The sequence below is a fragment of the Coptis chinensis genome, chromosome 1 (assembly GCF_015680905.1).
Source record: "Coptis chinensis isolate HL-2020 chromosome 1, ASM1568090v1, whole genome shotgun sequence".
NCBI lineage: Eukaryota > Viridiplantae > Streptophyta > Magnoliopsida > Ranunculales > Ranunculaceae > Coptis > Coptis chinensis.
Window position 1 is genome coordinate 3,537,666 of NC_141456.1, and position 10,988 is coordinate 3,548,653.

The window sequence follows — 10,988 nt, forward strand, 5'->3', positions numbered from 1 at the left end:
TGACTGAACAATAACATAATGTTCAATTGTTGGTTATTTTTTGTGTAAAATCATAATTAAGATGTAAGACTAGTTTGTTCTGTTGCTCGACATTGTGAACTTTCGAAGAAGCTTGCGATTTGAATCTAAGATGTGGGCTACATTTTTTGAGAATCAATGGTAAAGGAAATTGTATTCGTTTTCACGATAATGTTGTACAAATGTGTGATAGCACCATGCACCTACTTTGGCTACTTTTAATTTTTTATCTTTATCGTTTGTTGTACACGAATTGTTACAACTGTTCTTATAAAATGACGTTTATACCGTATATGAAATCAAAACCAAGTCAATTGAGTAATGGACAAGAAGTCCAGACCACATAGCGTGTAGGAGTAATTTTTCCATAACGATCTTTTTCATGCATACAACCACAAATATATGAGGTCCCTCTCCCATGGTTTTTTTCCTGGCCCTTTTCTTAGAAGAAAATGGCTCCATCAGGAGTACTTGTACACCCTCTCTCTGCATCTTCCCTCAGACCTTCAAATTCCTATCCTTCAAGGAGAACAAAAACGAGAGGAAGGGGATTTCACCTTCACCACAAGTCTGTTAAATGCAAAGCTTCAACTTCATCTTTTTCAGTCACTGACTTTGATTTGTATGATCTTCTTGGTATTGATAGCTCTTCAGACCAATCACAAATAAAGATGGCCTATCGGTCGCTGCAAAAGAGGTGCCACCCCGACATCGCAGGACCAACTGGGCATGAGATGGCCATCATTCTTAACGATGTATATTCGATTCTGTCCGATCCCATTTCACGTTCAGCTTATGATAAGGTGTGTAATTTATTTTCTTTATTCATACTATAATTATGAACATCAATTCTGTAGTAATGGGAAATGTTTTTATATTCACAAGTAGAACATTATTTGACACCAGAAACGAGTTCTGTTCTAGTACCCAAAAAAATCAGCGCAACAGCTAATATTGACTGTTACACTCCTAGAGGTCCTTTTCAAGATTTCGTAAGGACAAAGGGTACTCCAAGCAAAGTTGCACACGAAAGAGAAAATGGCCCTTTGTCCCCATGCAACGTAGCTTGGGACGAGAGATTGACCAGCACATGTACTACAGCATGTTCATTTAAAATAGTAGTGAGAGTAGCTTCTTGTAATATGTCATAGTAGTGAGAGTTGAGGTGTTTCAATGAGCAGGAACAAGCTAAAATGGCAGAGTTCCGTGGGTACTCAGGCAAGCCAATTTATTCAACGTGGTACGGATCAGAGAACGAAGAGCGTGCCGTGTTTGTTGATGAAGTTAAGTGTGTTGGCTGCTTAAAATGTGCATTACTTGCACAGAAGACGTTCGCAATTGAGTCAGTCTATGGGAGAGCAAGGGTTGTCGCACAGTGGGCTGACCCGGAAAACAAAATTCAGGATGCCATTCAGGCTTGCCCAGTCGATTGTATCTCGTATGTATCTAGTTTTATTTTATCTCTCAGTCCAAGGTCTCATTTGAGGTTGCACATCTATATCAACATAACAATTTGCACATCAAGCAGGGCTTTCAGCAGTGAAATTGTACATTTAATTGTTTGATCTGAATTCAGGATGGTGGAGAGGGCAAACTTGGCAGCTTTGGAATATCTAATGTCAAAGCAACCGCGTGTAGGAACAAAAGGGATGGTTGATATTAAGAAGTTCCAAAGCAAATTGAATCTAACCCGGCTTGAAGTCTCTACACAAGATACAAGGGTGAGATGTTTATGCATGCATATATTTCGTATGAAGTATCCTACAGAAGATGTTTGTCTGGATTCTGATTGACCAAGTTACTTTGTTTTGCAATTCAGGAATTTGCTTTCCATACAATTAGATCAATCGCAAATTGGTTTTATTGGCAATCTCCCAAGGGTGCAGAGCATGGAGGAAATCTTATCAACATTGCTGGAAAAAGAACTCAATATGACACAAACAAACTCCGGGATGCCGCCACTGCTGCTAGACAAGGCTTTTGGGAACAGTCGAACGTGGGGCGTGTATACAATGATGAAAACAATTATGACAACGATTACTACTGGACCCCATCAACACCACCCAATGTCCCCGAACCATCGCCCTTCGAAAGCTCTAACACCGACAGAAACTCAACACAGTCTAGACATACTACTACGACTAGTACAGAGTTACCAAAGCTAAAAGATGATGTACTAGAGGGGGTGGTCATAGAGAAGGATAGTGTTCCAAGGAATCCGTTCAGTTTGAGATACAGTTTTCCAATGGCAACAGCAATATTAGCCGCAGCTATAGTACGGTTACAAGGGGGAGAAAGGTTGATTGTTGGGGGATACGACGCTGGTGTTCAACAACATGTAGCTGGTTCTCTAGCAATCGATATTGTCGACAGCTTGTGGTTGCAAAGTATATTGGCAGGACTTACATGGTACTTGGTAGGATCTGCTAGTGTAGAGTTGCTAAGAGCTCTAAGCATTAGGCACAAAAAAATGGAAAAGAAGAGTGCTGATAAATAGGCTATAGCGATAGATTGTTGCGCCACAAGCATAGGAATTTGGTGATTATCCCTACACTCTGGCTACTGTATACAATACCTCAATATATATATATATGTACTTTCGAAAATGCATGATGAATGTGTTACCATGCCAACTTTTTTTGCTTGATTACTTACCAACACTAAAAAGACCAAAATACCTTTTGCGAGTCAGTGATCTATCAAGAAAGAGAGAATCCAGTATAAATGTATAATCATATACATGATATTTAACTCCTGTGTAATGATGTGCAAATTATACTCAAGGTGCTGAAACAAAACTATTTACACTCCATGAATTACAAAATGGTGTTCTATAATCTATACAACACATAGTACGTATAGAACATTGACGAAAGCTTCACCTAGCTGCTACACCACAAGGTCGCGATGCAAGTCATATTCGTGAAAAGTTCATCATTAATTAGCAAACGTCTCAGTTCTATCTGTAAGAGGTAAGCTAGTCTCAAAAGCGTAGATTTTGCCGCGGCTATTTTAACACCCCATATTTTCTTGAAATACGCAATTTTATATTACAAGGTGAATCCTGGTGGTGTCAAAGGTACCTTTAAGACATTTTATTTTTTTGGCTAAAGTAATAACAGTTTATGGTTTGAACTTTGCAACTAGCTAATCCTAATCCGGTCTTTTTGTTAAGGAATAATAGTTGGCAATTTAAATAGAGAAAAGGCATTAAATAAATATGTGTCTGTCTTTTGTCTATAAATGTTAATTGAGTAATCAATGCCATAATCCAAATCCAAAATATGTGTCTGTCTTTTTGTCTATATGGAAAGCATGCAATTCTTTTTACTATGAAAAATATGGATTAGTGCATGGATGATGATGATGCATGACAGTTACGTGGACGTGGATTCCAGCAATTGACAATTCTCACAAAAAATAGAAGACCAAGTTTAGAAAAATGTCAAAGACCAGATCTTCTATGGGGGGAAGACATGCATGGTCAGGAATGGATCAGGGAGCAAAACAAGCTGGACTACAATCTGGTTTTACTAACTTTGGTGAGGAGAAAGTTAGCCACATTCTTATCCTTAAAACAAGCAAGATAAGAAATTATATAAAGGGGGTAGTGACTTGAATTGTTAAGTCAGTCCTTGTAGTTGAGAGGGAATTAGGACAGTCTCACTACACATTTCATATCCAAGGCTTGTTAGGTTGGTTGCAGAATGGCAGGAGGAGGTTTTGTTTCTAAGGGCGAGGTGAAGGATTATGGAGGGAAAATGACAGTATTTGTTCTCATGACATGTTTGATTGCCGCCACTGGTGGTCTCATCTTTGGCTATGACCTTGGGATATCAGGTTTCAATCTCATCTCATTCTTCATTAAGCACAATGTGTGAGATATGCACCACATTTGAAATAGGAGCATCACATACCAAACTCTGGGCCTTTTTTCTCTAGAACAAAGCTCTGCTGGATTTTGTATTAGAGAGCTAGGCTCTACATTGTCATTTCTATTTGCCTTAAAAGTATATGGATAAGAGGCCAAAATATAGAGAAGAGCTTCATGCCGAGCAATATTTTGAATGCCACAAGCCACTTCTCAAAAGTAGCAGTAAAAATGCTGGGGGAAACTAATACACATTCCATATATACTATATGGAAATGGTTCACCAATAGTCCAATACTCTATCAACTAATTGATTTTCACTAATATAAACAGGCGTAATCATATGTGGATATTGACTGCTAATGTAATGTTTGTTTTTGCAGGAGGGGTTACCTCCATGGAAGTGTTCTTGAAGAAATTCTTCCCATCGGTTTACGATAAGATGAAAGGGTCCCATGAGAACCAATACTGCAAATTTGACAGCCAGTTGCTTACTAGTTTCACCTCCTCCTTATACCTCGCTGCGCTAGTAGCTTCCTTCTTTGCGTCTGCAACAACCAGAGTCTTGGGTAGGAAAGCATCTATGTTAGTGGGAGGCATTGTGTTTCTTGTAGGTGCTGCCCTCAATGGTGCCGCCACTAATGTGGCAATGCTCATCATTGGCCGAATATTACTTGGTGTGGGTGTTGGTTTCGCCAATCAGGTAATTTTCCCATCTCCTCAGGCATGTCGTTGTACATAGTGAAACCACATCTATCTATATCTCAAGTCACCATTGTTTATTTTTGGGTGATAGTCTGTACCAGTGTACCTATCGGAAATGGCACCAGCAAAAATGAGAGGAGCACTTAACATTGGTTTCCAGTTAGCCATTACCATTGGAATTTTGGTTGCAAATCTTGTGAACTACGGGACCAGCAAGCTCAAGGGCGATAATGGTTGGAGAATCTCATTGGCTCTGGCCGCCGTCCCTGCACTCATAATGATAATTGGATCACTTTTCCTACCAGATACACCCAACTCCCTCCTTGAGAGAGGCCATGCAGAGAAGGCCAAGACCATGTTGCAGAAAATCCGAGGCACAAATGACGTAGATGAGGAGTTCCAAGACCTTATGGACGCAAGCGAAGTGTCCAAGCAAGTGGAACATCCATGGAGGAACATACTTCAGTCAAGATACAGGCCTCAATTGGTCATGGCAATTGCCATTCCTTTCTTCCAGCAGTTCACTGGTATCAATGTGATTATGTTCTACGCCCCTGTACTTTTCAAGACACTAGGCTTTGGGGATGATGCATCACTCATGTCTGCTGTTATAACTGGTCTTGTCAATGTTGTTGCCACCTTTGTCTCTATATTCAGTGTCGACAAGAAGGGCAGACGGTTCTTGTTCCTCGAAGGAGGAATTCAGATGTTCATCTGCCAGGTATCTGAAGATGACTTCAATGAGCAAATGCTTTACCACTCTAGACGATTTATACTTTTGAGAAGTAGCCTTTGCAATGTATACTTATGCTGCCTTCTTTTTTGTTTATAGATTCTTGTTGGTGTCACTATTGCTGTCAAATTTGGAGTTAATGGCACAGGAACCATCACAAAGGGCTTTGCTGATATTGTCGTGACCTTAATTTGCATATATGTTGCTGCCTTCGCGTGGTCGTGGGGACCCTTGGGCTGGTTGGTGCCTAGTGAGATCTTCCCCTTAGAGATCCGTTCAGCAGGACAAGCCATCAATGTTTCCGTAAACATGTTCTTCACCTTCGTCATTGCTCAGATTTTCTTGACTCTACTTTGCCACATGAAGTTTGGTCTGTTCTTCTTCTTTGGAGGCTTCGTTTTCGTGATGACTCTATTCATATACTTCTTCTTGCCTGAAACAAAGAATGTTCCAATTGAAGAGATGAACAGAATCTGGAAGCAGCACTGGTTCTGGGGAAAGTACATTCCTGATGAAGCTATTATTGGTACTCAACCCTCCACTGGCAAGGCCGTGGCTTGAACAAAATAATATGATCGACGTGCATGGCTGTGCATGGCTGTCTTAGAGTTGAAAAGTTTTTTGTACTTAATTTTTGTTTTCGACCTGATGTTCAGACTGATCAAAATGACATATCCCTCTTTGCACTCGTTAATCTTCATTTATTAATACGTATTATTCCATCTTGTTATCAATAATATGCTTACACCATATTCTTCAATATCGTGCTTGAGTTCAATGTATTTGTCCCCGCTTAATCCTTCAATCAACACATTCACTGTTCCACTGCATACATAAGAGGTTCCACACCAATACCTGCTTCGTTCAGTGACTCTTCCAATTGAACCACAAGAAATTTAATCAGTGTATTAATTGTGTCTATGCCACTACTTGAGCATCATCATCATCATCATTAAAACAACTATAAATAGGGGATCGTCCAAAGCAATAGAATCAAAATAAAGTGTTTAATTAAATGCCTAGTCTTATGCACACCCAAATTAATACACCACAAAATTATTATATTATTACAAGAAATTAGACATGGTGTTTTTTTTTTTTATCATTCACAAACCCAATTTTACCAATCGCTTTAAATAGATATGTAGCTACTGAACCTAGGGGTTTGAATTAAAATCACTCCCCTAAGGACAAAATAAGTTTGGTCTCGGTTTTTAATTTTCCCCGACTATTTTATTTCCCTCCCAATTTTACTTCGGATCTTATGTGAATAAAACCAACTCCCCGCTAGGAACTCCAAATGAACTACTAAGAAAAACCCCAAAACCTAAAACATGTTCAAAACCCTTTCTTCTCCAATCAAGACTTAACAAGAGGAGACCCTTTCTTCTTCTTCCAATCAAAACATAACTTTGTTCTATGATTGTCCTTCATCAATCTCACCATTAAAGAACGTGGTTCAACCAAAGATCTTCTAAATCTCTTCTTCTTCTCCTTGTTTAACAAATGTTATAAATACTTGGAGTTACTACTAGGTTGATTCTCAAAATATTGCACTACCTCGTGATGTTTGGAGTTGTGATACGGTTGTCAAAGTACCCATTCTTCAAGCAATTCTTTGGGTCAACTTTTGGATAATGGTTTTGATATGGTGTATGTTGTTGCAAACAATTCGGAATGTATCCAGTGTGAGAATTCACGTGAGAAATGTGGACAAAACTCAACACGCTATTTTGTTTTGCTTTTGTTTTTTTTCTTTTTGAAACTTTGTTGAGCTATGAACAGTGAACAGTGAGTATTCATAGTGAGTCCATAACTCCATACTATACTATAAACAATCAATGTTCATAGTCATGAACTATGAATATTCTTTGTTCATACTATAATTAGACTATGAACATTCATTTTTCATAGCTATAAATTATGAACAATAAGTATTCATAGTTTATACTGTACGTATTATGAACAATTTTGACTATAAACAATGATTGTTTACTGTTTATAGTGATGAGCTGAAGAATGTGTTCACATGTTTTGTATATGAACAATGATTGGTCATATTATATTGAGTCAGGAGTATATAGAACCGCAGAATACTCCTAGAGATAATAAAACACATCTCGAGGCCTCCTATATAAAAAAAAAAAATCACTTCACTTTCTTCTCTTCACATCTCCTCCCTATTAATCTATTATTATTAATGGCGTCCGGTAATCCACGTGGCGGAGGCGGCGGTGGCGGGCAGCAGTACTTTTGTTACGAATGCAACCGGACGATATCGATAGCAGCACCAACATCGCCGACATCAGAACTCGTTTGCCCAACTTGTAACGGTGGATTTCTGGAAGAATACGAAAACCCTAACCCTAATCCCTTTTCTTTCTCTTATTCTTCTTCTTCAGCATCTTCTTCTGATGGATTCCCTTTCCTATTTTCTGGTGGAGGTGGAGGTGGGCCACAGCAGCAGCAGATGGTGGATCCTTTTTCTGAATTGCTCAATTTATTCGGTGAGACGATGTCGACAAACCAACGTCGAACAACAACACAACAACAACAAGAATCACAGACAGAAGATTTCAATCCAGTAATGTTCCTTCAGAATTATTTACAATCCCTAAGAGCAGGTGGTGCCAATATTCAATTTGTTTTCGAGAACAACGCTTCGGATCTCGGAGGAGTAGGAGGAGGAGGAGGAGGTGTGAGGTTGGGTAATTTGGGGGATTATTTTATAGGTCCTGGACTTGAACAATTGATTCAACAGCTAGCGGAAAACGATCCCAATCGATACGGGACACCGCCCGCTGCCAAATCTGCTGTACAAGGTTTGCCTGATGTTAAGATTGATGATCACTTGTTAAAATCTGATAGTTCCCAGTGTGCAGTGTGTAAAGATGAATTTGAGCTTGGTATGGATGCAAAGTTGATGCCTTGCAAACATATTTACCATCCTGATTGTATACTTCCGTGGCTCGAATTGCATAACTCTTGCCCGGTTTGTCGGTATGAGTTGCCTACTGATGATCCTGATTACGAGAACCGGCCCGCTAATGAGGAGGCTAGTACTCAGAATCGTTCTGGTTTAACTGTCTCTTTGGGGGATTCCGGTGGTGAAGATAGTGCTGGTGGTGTTGCGGCAATGCAGGAGGACTTAGCATCTCCATCCCCTAGAACAGCTGAGCGGAGGTTTAGGATCTCGTTCCCTTGGCCCTTTAGTGTTTTTGGTGCTCCTGCTGAAACTAGTGGGAATAACAATTCCCAACCCAACTCGGGTAATCGAGGCAATCCCGATCCTGGAAACGAGCCAACTTACGATGATTTGGATTGAGCATTGTTGTAAGTTATTCTCTTTTGAATTTAAGATTTTATACTCATCGTTGAGGTTTAAGGTTCACCATTGAATATAGGTTGTCAGTAGTCCTGGATTTGAATCTTAGACTATGTTGTGTACTTGTTTATAGCTAGCGAGTTATGTTTTTAGAATTGTTGAATTTTAATCCCACTTAAGAAATAAAAAATTGGTTTGTTGTTGTAATAGTATGGATTGCTACTGTATCTTACTAAAGTAACTTTTTCAATAACTGCTGTTTTATCATACTCAATGTCAACTAGAAAGAAGGAAAAGCAAACATGAAAAAACTCAGCTTCGTTCTATTGTTTGTCATCCTAAAATGAAAATCTGTACGTGAATGAGTTTAAAATGATTTTGGCACTGGTAAGAATGTGCAAATAACTTTTGATCATTATACGTTTGACTCCTTTTCACTTGCTTTTGTATGTACTCGTACAATCATGACCAAAATTGCATCTCTCTCATCTCTTCCAAGATGAGTTTGGAGACCTCCACATAGATAAAACAGTCACATGCCTCCACATAGCTAACCAGCAAAGTCGCAATATTCATTTATTATTGCTACTTTTCGCGGAATACATAATCATAAGGGAAAGACACTATTACTTAATATTCTATATTGATGCATCCCCTAAAGACGAGTTTCGCAAAGGCATTTACCTCACGTTAAGTAATGATGCTCCTGCTGACTTCTGGTTGGACGCGTAGGTTGTTGGTGAAACAATGCGAGTATAGATTTCGCACTTTATGGGATGGCAGGGTTCCAGTGGCATGGAAACATACCCTTTTGGAATCTTGAGATATGTTCCTTTGTGAATTGTGAATGGCTGGGGAGTGGATTTGGTTGTCAGCCTGTTTTGAGTAGTCCACCCAATGGAGTATAGGTTGGGCATTCTCAGTTAGTTTGTTGTAGTAGATCCTGGCCTCAGATACTACTAGCCGTAACTTACCTTCAAATCACGTTTCGGTGTAGGCCTTTCCATCCAAGCAACTTTTCATATATAATTGTTGCTTGGGACAGAATTCTGACTGTGGATAGTATAAGGAAAATAGATGTGAAGAATTCCTTAAAGAGGTTATTTCATGGGATCTGTTAAACATCTAATGAATTCTTCCCAGTGGCTCAGATCATTTTCCCTATCCCTTTTTTCTTTCTGTTTATGATTTTAGATTTTGTTAGTTCACTTGGAAGAATCAGTAATAGCTGAACCACTTGTTTGTAGAACATTAGTTGGGAGATGCTCCCTAGAAGTCTAGAACTAGGAGTAGGCGAATGACCTTCAGTTGGGTTCTGCTATGTGTGAGCATGCTCATGCTATTTCTTTTGCTTTTATAATTTTCTTTATATTCTTTTTCTGTGAATTGGTAAATGTCACACTTGGCACAAGACGTTAACACAGTCGAGGGTTCTTAGGGATGACACCACTCAAAACAAATGGGGAGGATATTACTATTGATGATTTTCTCTGCCTCTTGAGGCTATCTAGTCTGAAAAGAAAGGAATCCAGAAACTTGCAATCTTTGTTCATGAATTATACTTGCCTGTCAAAATTGCTTGAGAAGATGGAGAGTAGTCTTACCTTGATGTTCCTATTGCATCTACATGCTTTCACCTGTTATTCTTGCATATTAATTTCTTAACGTGCTTGAGTTGTCAGATCTTTAACATATTCTTGTATGCTGCAGCCATATCAACTCGATTTTTTTATTATTATTCTTACTTTCAGAACTTCTGTTTTGCTTATTATGCTAACTTGTTCTTCTGATTTTGCTTTATTGTAGGAGAAGACAATGGTGTGCTGTTCATTCTTCTACTCAGTTTTCATAGTTCTTTTTGCTATGCTTGTGAACCATATCAAGGGTTTTCTTTCAGGGTTTCCTGTTACATTAAATCCTTTTCCTTCAATGTGGAATGACTTTTGGACATGAAGAATCACCATATACATAATTGGATTTTGAAGTTAGTTGATGATAGATTTTGTTTATTTTACCTTTCTCGTCAGAATTCTTTGTATCTCCATCATTTATGGTAAATGGTCTTGGTTTGATGCTCGGGCATCTTTTTTTTTTTTTTCTATAATGTATCTTCATTCCCTTCTACCAGTTTGTTGATTGGTTGGTTTACTACTTTACTTTACTCTTCCTACGTTGTTTTTTTACCTTCTCTATTTGTTCGGCTTTTGGTGATCGTACTCAAATTGAGTTATGTTAACACCCATTTATTGCTGGTCTCAGTAGTCAGTACGAAGTACGAACAAATTTGTGAGACAGTTCAAAATTTCACAATTTCGAAAAGTAGTCGGGCTCTTCAA

At 38.8% G+C, this 10,988-nt stretch overlaps 3 protein-coding genes across 3 annotated transcripts; all 3 read left to right on the top strand.

Moving 5' to 3' along the window:
• The first annotated feature begins 346 nt into the window (after window positions 1-346).
• LOC147521392 (chaperone protein dnaJ C76, chloroplastic-like) lies at window positions 347-2,628 on the top strand. Its single transcript, XM_086563568.1, has 4 exons — window positions 347-821; window positions 1,200-1,456; window positions 1,595-1,739; window positions 1,838-2,628. Exons 1-4 carry the CDS (start codon window positions 471-473, stop codon window positions 2,513-2,515), a joined length of 1,431 nt encoding a protein of 476 aa, XP_086419694.1. The 5' UTR covers window positions 347-470; the 3' UTR covers window positions 2,516-2,628.
• A 745-nt stretch (window positions 2,629-3,373) lies between these two features.
• Window positions 3,374-6,087, top strand: LOC147521393 (sugar transport protein 10-like). The gene is made up of 4 exons (XM_086563675.1): window positions 3,374-3,858; window positions 4,273-4,592; window positions 4,686-5,315; window positions 5,427-6,087. Exons 1-4 carry the CDS (start codon window positions 3,726-3,728, stop codon window positions 5,886-5,888), a joined length of 1,545 nt encoding a protein of 514 aa, XP_086419801.1. The 5' UTR covers window positions 3,374-3,725; the 3' UTR covers window positions 5,889-6,087.
• A 1,400-nt stretch (window positions 6,088-7,487) lies between these two features.
• On the top strand, window positions 7,488-10,728 carry LOC147521394 (RING/U-box superfamily protein). Its single transcript, XM_086563720.1, has 2 exons — window positions 7,488-8,660; window positions 10,459-10,728. Exon 1 carries the CDS (start codon window positions 7,528-7,530, stop codon window positions 8,650-8,652), a length of 1,125 nt encoding a protein of 374 aa, XP_086419846.1. The 5' UTR covers window positions 7,488-7,527; the 3' UTR covers window positions 8,653-8,660; window positions 10,459-10,728.
• The last annotated feature ends 260 nt before the right edge of the window (window positions 10,729-10,988 follow it).